Source organism: Camellia sinensis, chromosome 15, assembly GCF_055761805.1.
Source record: "Camellia sinensis isolate YWXY chromosome 15, ASM5576180v1, whole genome shotgun sequence".
Taxonomy (NCBI): domain Eukaryota; kingdom Viridiplantae; phylum Streptophyta; class Magnoliopsida; order Ericales; family Theaceae; genus Camellia; species Camellia sinensis.
This window is the reverse complement of record NC_138975.1, coordinates 113,054,192-113,072,782: the sequence shown is the minus strand read 5'-3', so window position 1 is coordinate 113,072,782 and position 18,591 is coordinate 113,054,192. Positions and strand designations below refer to the sequence as shown.

The window sequence follows — 18,591 nt, the reverse complement described above, 5'->3', positions numbered from 1 at the left end:
GGAGAGCAAATTTGATGAGAATAAAATTTAGTGGCTAAAAATTATGGAATTGGCAACCAAAAATTATATTAGTCGGCAATTATTCAGTTGTGGTGACTAAAAAAGTAGTCGCTGTATAAAATTATTTACTCCTTATTTATTAACATTTTCCGACAAATAAAACATTTAGTCGCTAAAGCTCTAAATTTTATAGACGGAATGATTTCATATTCGTGCCTGTGTCTCATACATTTAGCCTCTCTGTGTATACACAACCACAAAACCTCTCTCTCACACAGATCAATCACCAACAAACCTCACGACTGCGCATCCTCAGCACCGTCGGTCCCCGTACGCCGCAAATCAACACCACCACCGCCGCTAACAGGTTCGCTCTCTTTTTCACTCCCTTTCGCTCTCTTGCTCTCTCCCTCTCTGTATCGCTCTCACTCTCTCTATCTCGCTCTCGCTCTCGGTCTCTCTCTCTCTCTCTCTACCCCTTCTTCTATTTCCCCAACTGTGAACTCTTGCGCTAGGGTTGTTTATTCTACCCATTTAGTTTAATTTTGTCTTCATTTCTGAAATGGGTTTGTTTGAAGTGGTTTCATTACTAGAGTTTTATGGGTTTCATGTTGTAAATAGGTTTGATTTTAGGGTTTGATACCTTTCCCCCTCTTTTTCCTTTCTCTCTCATTAGTTTCAAAGCCCTAATCCATTGATTGTCTATGTCTTTTCATGTATGGCTACTCATTGATTGTGTATGTTATCTCATGTATTCTGATTATTTTCATTGAAATTTGATGCTCTGATTGCACTAGTAAATAATTTATTTGCTTCCCTTTGATGATTATTTATCAGATTTTGGGCAATACCCATCAAGTCATACATTGGGGATTTTTATTTATTTTTTTACTTTGTAATTGCTCGGCGAAATAGTCTCTCGGCAGTGAAATAGTTTCACTTTGGATATAGTTCTCATTGTAATAAGTAAAGCTGCATTTTGGCAATGAACTAATGAGAGAAAAAGAAGTTTCATCCAGCATATGGGGATCTATTCTGTGATCGTTGATGTGCTTCTGTATTTTTTATTATTATTATTTTTTTTCTAGTGATGCAGATATTCATGCAGTTACTTTTTTTCTTTGGATGGCTATGTTCTGTTTGCTGTGGACCTAGACAATTGGGGAATATTCATAAAAAATGAAAGTATGTTCACTGGAGGGTAGCAGTACCAAATGACACTTCTGTTCATAAAAGGATGCTTTAGCAAAGTGATATTGATTCTAAAGTGAATAATATATTTCTGCTTGTTCAAGTACATTAAAAAATTTCGTCTATTGTTATATTGAAGATTGCTTCTGTAGCATAAACATTCTTGAATTTGGTAGTGTTAGTATATAATTTCCTAAGCAAAATAAAGTCGTAATCATATTGTTGATTTTCCTCCCCTCTTATCTTTCTGATGTACTGTACTTTATCTGTTGGGAAATTTCTAACGTCCAGGCAAGTATTTATCGGGAGGAGAACAACGTTATAGACTTGTATATCATACTTCTTAGATTTTCAAGGTATGTTAAGGAGAATGTTGCTGACTTTCTTTCAAATTGCTTACTTTGCAAGAAAGTATGTATGTGTATGCTTAATTATTTACCTCTGCCAAATAAGGAAACGTTGTCTAGGCACTCTTTTTTGGGCCCAAATGGTCTTTGGGGTGAATGGCTGGGGCCTAGCCCAGAGATAAAGGTAAAATTTGTCAGGTTGCATTTCATTTTGTATTGATTTTTGAACTCTTTTAAGTTTAATCCCATTGTACAATGCAGGTTCACTATCTAAGCAATACTGACTTGACTCCAAATGAAAATTCAAGGTCAGGGCTATAGCAACCTTGCACTTCTGTTACTACCTGGTTTTATACTTTTAATTTGTTTTTCTTGAGGCATTCTTATGTACCAAAACTATCTAATTATCCCATTGCTGCTTTATGTTACGTTTCTCCCCAAACTTGGCCCTTTTGTAACATTTTCTTCCTGGTATTATCCTGGATTATATCCTGAATCAGGAGGTTGCACAATATGACCTTCAGGAAGTAAAAGATGGTGAGTCAGAAGTGGGTAAATCTACCATGGAATCATTGCTGTCTTTGGATGATGGAAGACAGTCACTTCCTGCTGATGACTCTTGTCCTCCCTTAAATAATGAAGCAAGTAATGCTCCTCTTATATTAGGAAATATTAGGCAACCTTCTCCACCTCCTGTTTTGATTACAATTTTATGCCTACATAACATTTTATGTTGATTTTTTATTCTTGCTGAACATGATGCTAGTTTCATTTAACTTTCATTGCAGCCAGTAAAAATGATGGATGATTTTTTGAGATTGGCACGAGAAAATACTGCAAAAAATTTAGAAACATGTGGTGTTCTTACTGGTTCATTGGTAATTGGTACAAGATTTGTGAATACAAAAAGAAAATGATAACTATGTTTAGATATTTTATACTTGTGGTTACTTATGTACTTGATCACATTTTGTAGAAAAACAGGGTGTTCCATATCACTACACCGATAGTTCCAAAGCAAGAGTCAACTTTAGATTCGGTAAGATAATTTTTCTGTAGTGTGTTAATTACTGTGATGCTGTTAGTTCTCCCCTGCTTTCTCTTCTGCTTTTTTTTTTTTTTTTTCTTTTTGATTCTAAGTCTTGTCTATTTTTGTCTTGATATTTCATCTTTGTCAGTTTTTGATGTTGTCAACTTGAAATTAATGAATAGCTAATTGCAAATTGAGTACAACTTTGGTATTTTTTTGGTAGAACTAGGCTTCTAAGGTTCTAAGATTAAGTGATATGATATCTAAAAATGCCAGAATAGTCCCATTTTCCATTTTGATATATTTATCATGCTTTTGCCACTTATACAAATGAAGCAACATTCCTCACTGGTTAATGTGTCCTAAAATGGAGGTGAGGTGGTTATAAAAGAAAGCAATTTAAATTAAGGGTTTGGATGAAAATATTTTTTGATAAGTTGCAATTTTAAAACATGGGCAAAATATCATGGTTAGTCTCTTGATATTTGAAAAAAAATAAAATAACAGTAGAAGAAATTTTGTTGTTGTCGTTGTTGTTGTGAAAACATTTAAAGTTTGATGGAACTCTCAGTCATAGCCGTTCCACAGCAGTGGCATCAAATCTTATAGAAAGCTTCTGTGTGTGTCATCGATGTCGAGTCGTGCCCCATACCTGCAGCATGTCATGTAGTGTCCATGTGGGCCATTTGTTTCACGATGGCAGTTTTTTACTTGTAGCTACTGATAATTTGAGTGATACTTATCAATACATTTTTTAATGTTCAGTGTCAGACCTTGAATGAAGAAGAAATTTTTGAAGTCTAAGACAAATATTCGCTTTTTCCTCTTGGGTGGATCCATGTTAGTGTTTCAGTACCTTGTTGACAACTTAGTGTTATTTGTTCTACTGAATTAGTTGTGTTCTACTTATTCGTTTGCTTCTTCTTCTTCTTCTTTTTCTTTTTTTTTTTTTTTTTTTTAATAAAATTTGTGGCTTGACTGAAGTTAAAGTTGCTCAAATCCATGGAAGAACGTTTTGTCTGTGCACTTAATAGAACTTATTATCTAATTTAGGCCTTGTTTGGCGACTAGGATTTTGGCTAAAATAGCCAATCAAACAAAATCTCACATCCTATACATCAATAGGAAAAACTGAAAGAGAAAAAGCCTACTTTGGCTTAGGCACTTACTCAGACTCTTCAAGCAATGCACAAGTCTGGGTGTTTGAATCTTGTAGACATTGTTGAAGGCAGGTTTTGCCATCGTTTTAAATTTGATTTATTGCGATAATTGTTGGATACCTTCATGATTTGTTCTGCCATTAATTTTTTGTTTTGATGATTCATTAGCTCTCTAGTTTTGTCTTTTGTGCTGTTTTTGGTATGAGCTCATTAGATTTTGATTATGAACTAAACTGAAGAAAGTTATAAATCATTGCAATATTGAATGTTTAGGTGCATATGAAAGTTCAATTTTTTATATTATTTTATTTATTTTTTTTGCGGGATAAATTTTTATATTCATTGATAAGTATATGCAATTGCAATTGGCTACCTCTTGTAAATCTGTATATTTTTTCGTTTTAATTTATAACTTACTTACCCCCTGTGGACATCCCATTTTTGACCACCCGCAAGGCTCGAGCGCTTTGTCCGGTACACTCAATGATGAAAGTGGTATTGTGCATGGTTCGAGGTCTCAACGAAGGAGCCTTGTTTAAGCTTCAAAACGACTCCAAACCTTTCATATTCCCATTGATTATACCCAAGAAATCCTTTTTTACACATTGTGCCACCCTGTGCTGAGGCTGAAACAAAAAAACAGGGGAACACATTGAGGCCCGATTGTGCCTCAGTGAGGGCCGACTGTGGCTATTAAGGGCCGGCCGGGCCTTGGTAGTGAGAAACACTGTTCTGGGCGGGAGGTCGCCAGCTGTCCATTTTTGAAGATATTTATGATATTTTTGGCTCAATTTCTATTAAAACGACCATATACCTCTGTTTTGAGGGTTGAAGAATTTCAAGAAAGCCTCTATCCCACCTTGAGAGCTCCTTCTTCTCCTTCTTCTTGTGCAAGCAACACTTTGAGCTAACCTATCACCTTGAACCTATATCCATACACCATATACACTTTCATACCTTAGTTTAGGAACCTTGGTTGAGCCTTGAACACCATAATTCAAGCTTGAGAGTGTGTTGGAGCCTAGTTTGATCACAAACAAAAAGCTTACTTTCTTGAGAGGTATAAGCTTGCTATCTTCCCTTTTGCTTTCATCCCTTTCATTTGCTATATGATTCTTGTAGTTTCTTGTTGCTTTGATTCTATTCTAAGTGTTTGAGTTTGGGTTTGGAGAGCTACCAAAAGGATAGAGAGAATTTATACTCTTTCTACACCTTTATCTATAGCTCAAACCCTTACTTCTACACTCTTTTTCTTTGTTCTCTACACTAATTTTCAGAGTTAAAAAAGGGGCTAAAAATCATGCTTTGAGGTTTCAAAAGTGGAGGGGTTAGCCACCCCTCCTTGTTCTTGCTTACTAGTCTTGTTTTCTCTCTTTGTTGTTTAGCTTCTTAGGCTCTTTTCATGCATTATAAGCCACTGATTTTCATCTGTTTAGGGCTATTTTAGAGCTGTCTTAAGTTGTTTAAATAGTTCATACTTTGATTAGCTTGGTTGCTGTCTCATAAGTTTACATGCATAGCATGTAGTATATTGTTATAAGCTTTTCTTCAATTCATTTCCATGTTTAAGAACCTCATTTTAATAATCAACTTACCATTCATCTCTTTCATTTGAGAGTTGTTTCAATCGGTTGACGGTTATTCAAAACGTGAACTAGCGATTTACGTTTAATGGCTTAATCTCTACGGAGGTTCATTGCCAACGGTGTAGTCTTTTTTTTCACGTTGAGAATCACCTCTTGATTGACATATTTCTCACTTAGTGGACATAACAATTACCTTGGACTTAATAGATTAAAGGATGTTAAAGACTAATGAATGTGGCTTAAAATGAACCAACTCACATAAAGAAAATAAGTTATATTGCTTGGGGTTCGGCTGGACGTTATGTCGGATCCATTGTGTCAAGGGTCGTCTAACATCAATTCATGATGTTTTGGATGAACTTTGAAGCGTTTCTACCTCCCTCTTTGAGTTCACTTCATGATAGGAGGAAGGGGTGGTTGTTGTTCATTTCATTTATTAGTTTTTGTCCAAATAGTACATCGAAATCATCAAGCAATCGATTTGCTCATTGATGGTTTTAAAAACAATTCTAACCTTCTCTCAAGGCTTTCCCATGACAGAGAAGTGTGAGAGGGACAAACAGAGTCCAGAACACTCTGTCTGCACTGTTTTCACTTCAGAGCACAAAACAGAATTTTACATGAAATTGAGGCATGGCTGGCCTTCTTTAGGCCCTGGCCGGGTTTCATTGAGGGCTGACTGGTCCTCAATGTTTGGTCGACAGTGTTTTTTTGCAGAAAACAGAGGGTAGTGGCTAAGATGAAACAGAGCAAGCCTAGGGCAGACAGAGCTGTTCTTGGACATTGTGCACGTGCATGCAACCCCTGCGCATCATTGCTTACATCATGATCATTGTTGTAATTAATTTGTTTATTATCGTTGCAATTAATTATTGTTGTTAATAATTATTGTTTATTTATACTTGTTATTAGCTGATTAAACTTAGATAGTTAGATTACTTGTCATGATTACCTTTGTTGTAATAGCCTAGTTAGCTAGTTAATGTTTTAATTTATTTATTCGGTTTTGTAATAAGTAGTTTAATTAGGACTTCCGAACTTTGATTCGCAGCCTCTTGCACGAGGGCAATTATGTAATAAGTTATATGTCTTCCAACCCCACGTCTTTCTCCCTTTTATTTACTTGCTTACGATGGTTAGAATAGAGCATCATTTAAAAATAGCATACTCTATGTTTTGTATTCATTGTCTTACATGCATCCAAAGATTCAGTTCATCATGCTAACCCAATATCAAATGTTCAAATCCATTGCTTGAATATGTGCTTTATCGTATGTCTTGAATAGAATCATATGCCATGCTCATAGCTGAGCCTATAAAATACATAATATATGCATTATATTAGTCATATTGCATTAAATTAGGAACATGCATATTTTTCTAACTATTTTGCTTTGTTTTGGCTCGGAGTACTAGGTGAGCTATTTTGAGTTTTAGCATATTGTGTAAATGTTTGTATTACCATGTCAAAGCATACTTCCATGAGGCTAATTTCTTAAATGATATAACTGTTTGAATGTCTGTGGATGAAGGCTACTTGCTTGAATTTGAATGATTTGATTAATGTATATTTAAGCTCACTTTTTCAAGTGGCACATTTGAACTCTTTTCAAAAACAAAACATGAAATCAAAACGTTTCAATTCTTGCAAATTAGTCTATACCTTGTGTTCGCATCACATAGTAAAATAGCTAATAATCTAAACAACAGCATATAATATAAATAAAAATCACATTATGATTAGTAGAGGCTAATTCTTGATCCGGTGAGTGGGGTGCTCAATTCATGACCTTCCTTTCTCGTACCTAAGTTTCCGAGCCGAGACAACTTTGGTGATGACGGACTAATAGCCTTTGGCATGAGTCTTAGGTTTCCTAAATTTTCCAAAAATATTTAGGTGACGACTATGAAATTTGACAAAACAGTTCATTTGCATTTTTTATTCAAAATTGATTTTTCAAAAGAATTGTCGGATTTGGACTCTTTTTGTGTTTCCACTGTTTCACATTTCTCTTGTGAAATCAGATTTAGAACCACAGGTAGAGTCCGAACTGTAGGGCTATTCGCTTTCCGAAAGGAGGGCGGAAAGTCGGGCTACACCCCCCCTCCCACCCAAAAAAAAATGCTCTTCTTGTTGCTTTATGATTGGTTTTACCTGTATCATCTTGGTAATGCTTATCTACTGCTTCATAATGGACAGGGTTACTTGATGCTCTTTGGTCATTTTGATGTTCAATGGTTTGGCTTTCAAGTTTGGTGGTGGCTAGAACTTTTTTCGCCATGCTGTGTCAGTGAAGTGGATCATTCTACAGTTTTCAATACTTTTTGTATACATTCCTCTTTGATGTTGCTGCTACTACATCCATTAGTTTAGTACCTACTCTTACGGGTTGTGTAGGAGATTATAGTATAATTTTTGGTTGGGTAGTTGAGGTAAGTAATGGTGATATGGATGTAATACTTTTTTGTTACTGTAAAATAGTGTTGTTGCTGCCAAAGAAGTTGGGTTTACAACTAGTATTCTACCTTGGTCCTGGTGCTATAACAAGTGTTAGGTTTTATTTCTTGGCAATCCCGTTTGACAAAACTCCTTTGAGTTGTAATTTGTTTCACACTTTTTATTTCAGTGAGGCTATGAGTGTTTAGATGCGAATCCAACCCGAATTGTGCCTTTCAGAGAAGTTTGTGATGATAAAGCTTTCAAGATTGCCACTTCGCTGATTATGACGGGGATCGAGCTGCCCGGTCAGCTCGCAGGGGTCCAGGGGGCAGCGCCCCTTGGCGGGTCCGGGGCAGCGCCACGGCGGGGTTGAGGGGCAGCGCCACCGAAGCAAATTGCAAAAATGCATTCAAAGTTGCCTGTCCGATCATGTTATTTTTTTCCAGTTTTTTCCAGTTTTGGCCTTCCCGCTCGAGCGGGGAAAGGGACGCTCGAGCGGAGATTGGAAGCTCTCAGCATCTCTGCAGTCGCCTGTAAAAATATTGGAAGGTGTGATTTTACGCTCGAGCGGATGCTTCTACGCTCGAGCGCATCTCAGTTTGTTCGCACGCAGTTTTTGGTCAGTCCGCTCGAGCGGGCTGTGTTGAGCTCGAGCGGAGATCGCGGGACAGATTCTATAAATTCGCGTGTTGGGTTAGATTTTAGGATTACTACTCCAGATCTTCTTTTTGATTTCTAGGGTTTATATCTGGAGATACTTTGGGAGTTTTCTTTGATGTTTCTATTGAGTATTCAACTCATGATCTAAAGAGAGTACATCAAAGGTTTGTTTGTTATACACAAACGAGAGAGTTATTCTTCAGTTGTGGATTCTGAAGAATTCGAGCCTGAAGCTTTGGTGGAATCCGGAGTGGCTCATCAGAAAGACAATTCCATGGTGAAGATGGGATTGGAAGAGGCACATAAAGGTTGGTTCAATTAAGCGTTGTGGATTCGCTAGGTAATTGAGAGTATACCTGTGTAATTCCTTTAATTCTTCTTATTGGATTGTCTTGTGGCTGTTGCCCGTGGTTTTTTGATCACAGTTGGAGGTGTCCAATTGTGGTTTTTTTCCACGTTAAAATCTTTGTGTCTCTTTGTCTTGATTGTTTGATTGTTTGATTGGGATTGTTATATTCTGCTTAAAATTGATACATAATCACAAATCAACATCTAGGAGATTTCTAGATTTTTCAACAAGGATCATAGGGGAGCATTTTATAGAAAATTATTGTCATATATGCAGTATATATATGCCAGCGATTTTTGCATTCTTAGCGACAATCAATTTTCTGTAAAATAAATCTTATAAAAAATACAAATGATTTTCAATTATTTTGGCCAATGCAAATTTGTTGTTGCCAAAAAGTAAAGCTTTCTCGACAAATATCTCGTCGATAAATGTATTGCCAAAAGTTTACTTTTACCGACCCATATTGTGTTGCTAAAAGTATATTTTTTGTCAACGCAAATTTGTGTCGGAAAAAGTGCCACACAATCATCATATTTGAACTACTTTTACCGACGCAAGATAAATTGCCGATGGCGGATTAAAGCTTTTACCGATGACTATATTTGTCGCTAAAGGCATTACTTTTACCAATGCAATGATAACTTCGTTGGCAAAAAGTTTTGCCGACTCACTTTTACTTACGGGTTGCCGACGTAGCTCCGTGTGTCGGCAAAACTTTTTGTCGACGAGTTTTTCCTTTTAGCAACATATTTTGTTGCGTTGTGAAAAATGCAATTTCTTGTATACTGGTGTCTAACATATGTTGGACATTGACACGGACATGCTGGGATACTTTGGACACGCTATGGACACGTTGAGGACACGCTAGGGGCACCCTAGGGACACATTGGAGACACACTGAGTACTATTTTTTTTTAAAAATTAAAATTTTTAATTTTTTTACTAAAATAGCATACCGAAGGTTGATAAATTTGATCAAATTAAATATTTGACATAAAATACATATTAAATATTTAATAATATACATATAACAAAAATATATATTTTGAATGTGTGCCAACATGTCGTATCTTGTATTTTTTTTTTAAATTTACGTGTCCGCATAGGCGTGTCTTATCACATGTCCATGCATCTTAGAGGTAAAGACACAAAGGGCCTGTTTGGGAAGCACAAAATAAGGCTATTATAGCCTATTTTGACAAAGTAGCCCAAAAGCAACACTATTGCAACCTTTTTCAAAAAAAAAAAAAAAAAAAAAAAATTCTGCACAGCCGGCAGTGTAGGCTGTGCCTGCACTGTCAGCTACAACCTTTGTCCCATCAATAAGTAAATTACCATTTTACCCCTTGATATCAATTTAAAAATATATATTTTTAGGGATAAATTTGTCATTTTAAATTTAAACATCATTTCAACACACTTTTCAATACAATAACTCAACTAAAAAATCATCTCATCTTCCCAAACACAAAAACTAAAATAGCCACTAAAATAGCCAAAAAGCCAAATAACCTACTAAAATAGCCACTTCCCAAACGAGGCCAAAGTTAACCTACCAATTTTGTATCTCACAGGTCACAAATAAAACTGTCAAGGGTTAAAACAGAATATAAGAGTACAAATAACACATAATTGAAATGATACCCAGAAAAGGCTAGGCTGTAAAGTATCACACTTCACTATGCATGCATATATATAGATTCAAAATTTGATGTACTGAAAGATGAGATTTAAGAGAGTGAAGAGCATTAGTACCACTCGGATGAGAACTTCTCGTAGGCTTCAGTGACTTGTTCCATGGAACTATACCTCTTGATCCCCAAAACTGAAATTACAAAAATTGATTGTTATGAAAAGTAGATAGTGAAGAGAGAGAGAGAGGGGGAGAGAGAGATAGTGAGTGAGAGTGGACCAAAAAATTTTAAAAAAAAATTGATTAAAATATTGTAAAAAATTATTAAAAATATAAAAATATGAATTGAAAATTGAAAATTTTGTTTTTGAAACTCAAAATTAAATAAGGTATTTTTTAAAATTTGAATTAGGGATAATATGATGAATTTAAATGCTTATAAATTATATACCCTTTTTTAATATTGATTTATTAGGATGAAATTTAACGTAATGGACTAGAATAGGGAGAGTAGTGAATGATCATTTAAGGTGATTTATGATTTCAGTATTTTTTTATTATTCTTTTAATTAATCAAATATGGAAATAGATTTTTTTAATATCATTTTAATGAATCAAATACCACCTAAGTTTTAAAATGTTTATTTTGCCTCAACATTTTTTTAAGATATTGATAGGTAAAATAAAAAAAATAAAAAAATAAAACTTATAGATAAATAAGTTTGATCAATGGAAGTGACGGTAAGTCTCCTTAAAATAAATAACACAAATCATTTTATATTGATTTTAAAATAATTTTTTTATGACAATTAAAAATAGTTTCTTACATAAAAAATTAATAAAATATATATTTTTCAAAATTTTGAAACAAATTATGCAACCTAAATCTAAAAAACAAAAGTAAAGAAAAGAAATTTGGATTGCTCCAGCACTGCACAGCATGTTTGAACTGAAGACCTCTACTATAAGATAGGGATAGTATACCATTGGGGAATGTTTGATTGCAGTATTAGAAGAAAGGACCCTTTTCGAAGAAAGTACTAAAAGACGAATTGAATGTGGAGGAAATATGTGGGTCCATTAAAATATTAATTCAGTATTTGATTGTGGGAGAAGGGAGATGAGACTGAAGGTGAGGAACATGTTGATCTCACCTAATAATCTAATTCGGTATTTTCTTTGCAAACTAAATTTTAGATAGTTGTAGTATTGGTATGGAGAATTAAATAACAAAAAAAAAACAAGAGAATTAAATAATACCATAGGTAATGTGGTATTAGAAGAATGAAGCCTTTTTGGATTATTTTTTTATTCATCATTCAGTCAAAAATAAGCTTTCGTTTGGAAAGTGGGTTGGCTTTTGAGCTTTTTGGCTATAGTCTGGACTAAAAAGTCTCGTTTGAGATGTGTTTTTTGACTTTTTATTTTTTATTTTTTTGGCTTTTGTGAGAGAAAAAGTAAAATAATTATGGTTTGGTTATGACATTTTATCTTATTGATTTTTTAGCTTATTTTATTTTTTTTGTAGCTATTTATCTTTTTATTTTATCCTAACCAAATAAAAGGGTAAATTACCGATAGGTTCTACTTTTGAGACTTATTACCCATTAAATCCTATTGATAAATTTATCAAGTGATACATTTATCAATCTCTTGTTTTTATGAATAAATTTATAGTGATAAATTTATCAATCTCTTTGTTTTTATGCATAAATTTATAGTGATAAATTTATTAGTCTCTTGTTTTTATAGTGATAAATTTATCAGTTAGGACCTGTAGGTAAATAAGTCTAATTAATAGGACTAATTGGTAAGTGCCCCCAAATAAAATACCTCACTCATTTTATTGATTATCTCATGCTATAATCTTGTCCCTCACAATCTTGTCCATAATTCTATTATATATACAATTCTTATTTTATCTTATTTCATAGTACAATTTTATCTCCCACAGTTTTATTAATAATCTCATTGAATATAATCACATAAAAAATAGTATACTACAATCAAACAAACATGGCCTTGTAGCACAGAGTAATTGTCACGACCTAAACTTACCCCTATAGGTTTAGTATCGTAACCGGTCAGTAATCCGTAAATTATCGAAGGCCTTTTAAACAGATTCAAAATATTAGGGGCTAGCGGAAGCAATCATACAAATATATAATGTCCATTGAGTTGTGCAGACATATATGAGACAGAAAACTTTAAACTTATATTTACATATATTATAACGTCATTCGTGCGTCATTTGTATACCGATAAAACAAAAGGGTCTTAGCCCTATTTACAGGTTAATAAAAAAGTTGTCCACATAGAACAAAATAATTGAGTGAATTATATCAAAGGGTTTTGTCTATTTTATTTATTCAACACAAAAGAGAGAGTTGTTCTTCGGTGGATTCTGGGGAACTTGAGCCTGAAATTTTGGTGAATCCCGAAGTGATTCATCGTCGTGGATTCAACATCAGTATTGTGGATTCGTTATGGATTCAACGTTAGGCAAGACAATTCCGAGGTGAAGATGGGGCTGGAAGAGGCACATAGGGTTCGGTTCGATTTAGGTGTAAATTCGCTAGGTAATTGAGAGTACACTTGTATAATTCCTTTATGTCTTCTTAGTGGATTGTTTTGTAGCTTTTACCCGTGATTTTTTTTTATCACAATTGGAGGCGCTCCAATTGTGGTTTTTTCACATAAAATCGTTGTGTCTATTTGGCTTCGATTGCTTGATTGGGATTGCTATTTATTGTTTAAAATTGATACATAATCACAAATCAATATTTCCGGGATTTTAGATTTTTCATCCATTATATTTTTCACATGTGCTTTAACTTAACTTTGCAACTTCTCTTAACTCCTAATTGATCAAGAAAGTGCCACGTGTCCTGCAATAATAACAATAATAATAGTAATAATAATAATAATATTACTATTTATGGTGTCAACATTACCCCTCGCGACTCTTTAAAAATGATATTTATTTGAATTTTTGAAGAGCCGAACTAAACACAGAATTAGTATGAGTAATAAAGTGTTTCGAATACCACAACAGCACCAACGAAGTGCTTCGAAGGGACACTACACTAAAGGCATATCCTTCGAATTCAACATGAGTGCTTCAAAGTGATCAATTCGAATCAAGAAGCACCAATTTGATTTGGACACAATACATACCAATCATGTTTGGTATAAGTCGTGAGTAGAAGCTTTGTACTTTCTTAGATGGCAAGTTCAAAATTTCAACTTGAGACACCAATTTGTAATCAATGAATGCATGCACTCACTGTGTATGGTGTCCAAAAATCATGGCTAATACTTCAATGACATGGCAACACTACTATGTTCATTATAAAAAACCTCTTTGAAGCTCTTTTGGAATCCTTCAACGCTTCTATGGAACCCTTCGAAGCTTACTAGAAGGTTCATTATAAAGAAGGACATATTAAAGCCTTCTTAGAGTTACTTCGAAGCTAATTCAGAATGCTTAGAAACCACTCCGAAATGATTTGAAGTTTACTGCCATGTAAAAGTAGCAAATGTCTCACTTGATATTAGCCAATATCATGGAAAAATTTATGAGACGTCTCGAATTCTTGAAGAGTTGTAATTCAAAGGATGAAAGTCATCCTCTAAAGGTATTACTAGAGGGCCAAAATATTCTTTCGAAGGTTGAAGGTGCTGACAAAGGACTAATTACATCCTTAGAAATACTCGGCAAAGTTTCGAATGTTCACAACCACCATTATTTTTTTTCTTTGAAGCTATTATTGATGCAAGATAGAGTGCTTTGAACTAAAATATTATGGCAAAAAGGGCTTTCGAAGCACACACGTTGACCAACAACAAAGCCAAAATGATAGTTGTTTACATACCCACTTCGAAGACAATCTGGAGTATAAAAACGTCATGTCTAATACATAGCAAAGACTAGCTTTTGGTCAAGAATGATGGTTTTACATTGCATGGTAGAAAACAACAAACATGTGAACTCATTGTGTTTTCTACAGAGCTTATTCTACCTTGGCCAACTATAAATTTGTATTGGCCACTATTTCACATATAACCATGAAAATAACCAGGGCCATTATTATTGTTCATTTTCATGCTTCACATTGTGAAAATGTAGGAAAAAAACTCAACAAATATATTTTCTAGACTTTGATATTTTGTTAACCATTTCATCAAAGTTAAATTTTGATGTGAACCACAAATCCAAAATGGATTTTGAACAATGAAGATAGTGGTATATGGTGTTTTTAGAAATTCAAATATTTTGAGATTTTCCACATCATCAAAAATTTCAAATCCACTAGCTGTGGGTTGCTCATCATTTTTAACCAAACTTGGTTTAAAAGCATGCTCCCTAACAAGTTTTTCATGACTGGCTCTCTACAAATGGATGTATGAACCCCCTGAACCATATATAGAACATCATTCTCAGCCATGTTTGACTCAAGAACATGCTCTTTCATTATGTTAATTTCATAATTTGGCTCTTTAAAAACGGGCTCTTGAACTCTCCGAGCCATTGATGAAGTTATTTTTTCACCAATTTTAGTCATAAAAAACTTGAAAACATTTTGTAAAATCCCATAAAATTCAATTATTAAAGACTTGACAAGAAGGGTTGATAACTAATGTCTCAATTGGCAAATTTTCATATCAAGTTGATGAATTACTCCAATTAAACGGTATATTTTTTCTTGTACCAAATAATATGATAATGAAATAACAACTTGAAAAATAATTTCATCAAGAAAATGGATCTCTTCTTGAAGATCCAAAATTTTTCTTTCACGCCAATATGTTTCAAATTGATAAAGTTGAATGACAAAATCCGATTTGTTTGTCATTTCTTCTTCTATGCCTTCTTCAAGGCACTCATTTTCTCCTTCTTGTCTTCGTCTAGCCATTATAATGATAGTCCCATTGGGCGTACCAAAAATAATGTTTGCTTTTTTGGCTTTTGAATGTTAGAATTGTGATTTGAGCGTGCCAACAAAGATCAATAAGTCCTCACAAAAATAGTAAATGCCAACCAATTTTTCAGACGATTGCTTCAAAGTTCTTTTAGCCTCAATGAAGAGGATTTTCACTGATGGCTTGTTTTAGGAGAAAATTAAGAAGACTAGTCAAAGTCCAAGAAAGAGGAAAAAACAATGTTAGAAATCAAATTTCATTAAGTAACAAGAGTTTACAATTATACTTTTGCACTTTTACAGTTTCGAAGAGGGTTACAGCAATAAACTATCTTAGAACTACTCCTAGGAATTTGAAATGCAATGCAGGAAAATAAAGGACTGAAAAGAAAAATATAAAGTAAATAAACTGGCTTCTGAATTTGGTTCTAGGTATGTAAATGTAGCCATCAATGGATATTTATAGAAGAAAAAAAAAAAAAAAAAAAAACTTCCAGCAATAATTGCCTAATAACCACCTAAAACTACCCCACTCTTCCACCTTCATTCCCACAATGCCATATATCCCTCCATCACTAAGTCACTTTGTCTATCATATTCTTCACATGCTTTAACTTCTTCCACATTGTCTTTCATTTTTCACTATGCAAGACTACTAACTTTGTAACTTCTCTTAACTCCTAATTGATCAAGAAAGTGCCACGTGTCGTGCAATAATAATAATATTAATATTACTATTTATGGTGTCAACAATATTATAACTCTTTAGTAGTGATGGGTATCACATCTACATCTATTGAGTCATAAACCATATGAATTAATTTACAAAATTTGAATCTTGACTAATTATATAATAGTATAGATTATTTATTATAATCACATTTGATAACGTAACCTAATAAAATTAAGGGTAAATCATAAATACACTTCTTGAAATTTGTTTAAAGTACAAATTTTTTTCTATGATTTGAAAATTTATAAATACCCCATTGTCAAAAAAATTTATTTAACACAATTAACTGAAAAAATAAAATTCATAATTGCACTCCTATACAATAATAAAATTACTTCAATTATTAATTGAAACATATTTCTAATATCATTAAAAATTGTTAATTGACTTAATAATTTATTAATAAAAGGGATAATTTGTTATGAAATTAAAAATGTGAAATGTAATTTCTAAAATCATAAAGAGTAATTTGCATTTTAATCAAATTTTACATAGTGTATTTATAATTTATTTTAAAATTAAAGTAATAGAATAAAGTCACCACTAAAGTCAGTCTTCATTGTCTTTTGCTGCCTTTTTTGTTTGGGGAAATTACTCGGTAATTTCATAAAGTTATTATAAATTTATAAAATAAATTTTATAATTTTAATTATTAATATTTATAATATTTTTTGAAAACTTTTCCTTTTATTTTTCGTAAATTGTTAGCATACAAACATCTCACTCGTTTAAATGACATCCTTCAGATCAAATCAGATCAATTCCTCTTTTATACTCCCCACTATCTGTTTCCACAAGTGAAAATTACATTTTACGTCCTAAATTATTATTCCATCCGTTTTAAAAGGTTAGTTTTTTATTTTATTTTTTATTATTCTAAAGTATTAACTTTTTTTCAATAACTAAAGATTAAAATAATATGAATTTTTTATTTTATCCTACTTTTAAATTCATTAACTTTATTTGAAGTATAATAATTGTACGATTCATGGATAATTTCAGAAAGTTAATATTTTTAAAATGTAATAATTAAAGATTTTTTCAAAAAGAACTATTATTTTAGAATGGAGGGAGTATCTCATATCACTTTATCCCTTAAATTAAAAATTATAACACATAATCTTCATTATCTATTAGATCTTTTTAATTTAGATTTTAATGATGAAAATATCCTTTTTACTATAAAAGTAAATTACACTTTATCTCTTTAAACTATCACTAAACATCACTCTACTAATCAATTTAAAAAAATGTTTGATATTTTTATTTAAAATACAATTTTTAGCCGCTTTTGTAAAATAATTTTTCCATTATTTATTTTTAGTAATTTTTTTTCATATTTTAGTTTAAAAAATTAAATTTTTAGATGCACCTACAATATAAATATTTGTGATTTTTTTTTAAATTACTAGACGAAAAAAAAAAACTGATATATTTTTATATTTCTTATCTTTAGTGAACATTTGTTAAAGTTAATCACATATATTTTCGATGTTTGGCTTTCAAAAAGTTAAATTCTTTTTCTAACAAACTAAAAATTATAAAATGAAAAAAATAAAAGAAGTCCAAATTAAATATTAGGTGATAGTTCAAGAGAGTAAAGTGATATGAGGTGATAATTCAAAAGGATGGAATGCAATTTATTCAATTGATGAAAATGTATTTTAGTCATGAAAGTCCAAATTGAAGAAAAAATTAATATATGAGGATGGTTAGTTGTTACAATTTTTAATTGTGGGGGCAGAGACATAAAGTGATACATGACAATAGTTGAGGGGAGTAAAGTATAATTTAATTGTCTTCTAATGCAATAACACATGAATTGGCCCCCACTCCGAAAGATTACTTACTTTTAAACATCCCTTCAAGGGTGTATATCATATGCACCTTATTATAAATTGACATAATATTATTACAAAATTTAGTAATATCAACCATAAAATACGTAACCTCATTACATATTGGCGTAACAAAAAATATCGTAACCGAACCACAAACTTTTTATTACATAAACTATAAAGTTTTAGACATTTTTTTTATGCTAATTTGTGATGAGGTTAAATATTTTATGATTAATGTTATAAAATTTTGTAATAAAATTAGATCAATTATGATAAGATGCATATAATACACACCTTTAGATTTTCCAATGTTAAGATGTTTTAGGCGTGAGAAATGATTCTCCTCCATATCCTTAAAATATAAATATGTATATATATATATATATATATTGAAACCCAAAATTAGTTGGGTTCTAAACTCACATGAATAAACTAATCCATAAAGGAAAATTCTATTATGCACCTATGTGAAAGAGGCTTATTATATGTATTTTTAGTTATGTCGTTTTATTCGTTCTGTCATTTTTTTATTTAATCATGATATTATTTTAGTTATGACTCATAAAATCTTTAGTTATAGTGTTTAGTTATGATTTTTTTTTTTTTAAATTATGACTTAAAAAATATAAAATTATATCATTTTATTTTTTAATTATAATGTGCATATAATACATACTTTTGAGAGGTGTGTATCTT

The 18,591-nt window shown here is 32.4% G+C and overlaps 1 protein-coding gene and 1 long non-coding RNA gene across 12 annotated transcripts in view; one reads left to right on the top strand and one right to left on the bottom strand.

Moving 5' to 3' along the window:
* Window positions 1–220: 220 nt before the first annotated feature.
* Window positions 221–18,591, top strand: part of LOC114293554 (AMSH-like ubiquitin thioesterase 3) — a 64,279-nt gene continuing 45,908 nt past the window's right edge. Inside the window, exons 1-8 of one of the 11 annotated variants that reach the window (XR_014357170.1) lie at window positions 221–367; window positions 1,483–1,547; window positions 1,800–1,846; window positions 2,063–2,183; window positions 2,327–2,416; window positions 2,515–2,577; window positions 3,334–3,408; window positions 7,515–7,828. Coding sequence is in view for 4 of the 11 variants with exons in the window: in XM_082909901.1 (XP_082766027.1) it covers window positions 2,175–2,183; window positions 2,327–2,416; window positions 2,515–2,577; window positions 7,515–7,688 (336 nt within the window). In the remaining 7 variants the exon portion in view is untranslated. Of the gene's footprint in view, window positions 368–1,482; window positions 1,548–1,639; window positions 1,723–1,799; window positions 1,847–2,062; window positions 2,184–2,326; window positions 2,424–2,514; window positions 2,578–3,333; window positions 3,409–6,018; window positions 6,223–7,514; window positions 7,829–18,591 lie in introns of those variants that run through there. The other 10 variants (XR_014357171.1, XR_014357172.1, XR_014357173.1 and 7 more) reach the window with 10 other exon arrangements.
* On the bottom strand, window positions 4,508–4,836 carry LOC145813790 (uncharacterized). Its single transcript, XR_014357177.1, has 2 exons — window positions 4,700–4,836; window positions 4,508–4,647 (listed from the first exon to the last, which is right to left on the bottom strand). It is a non-coding gene; the product is annotated as an uncharacterized LOC145813790 (long non-coding RNA).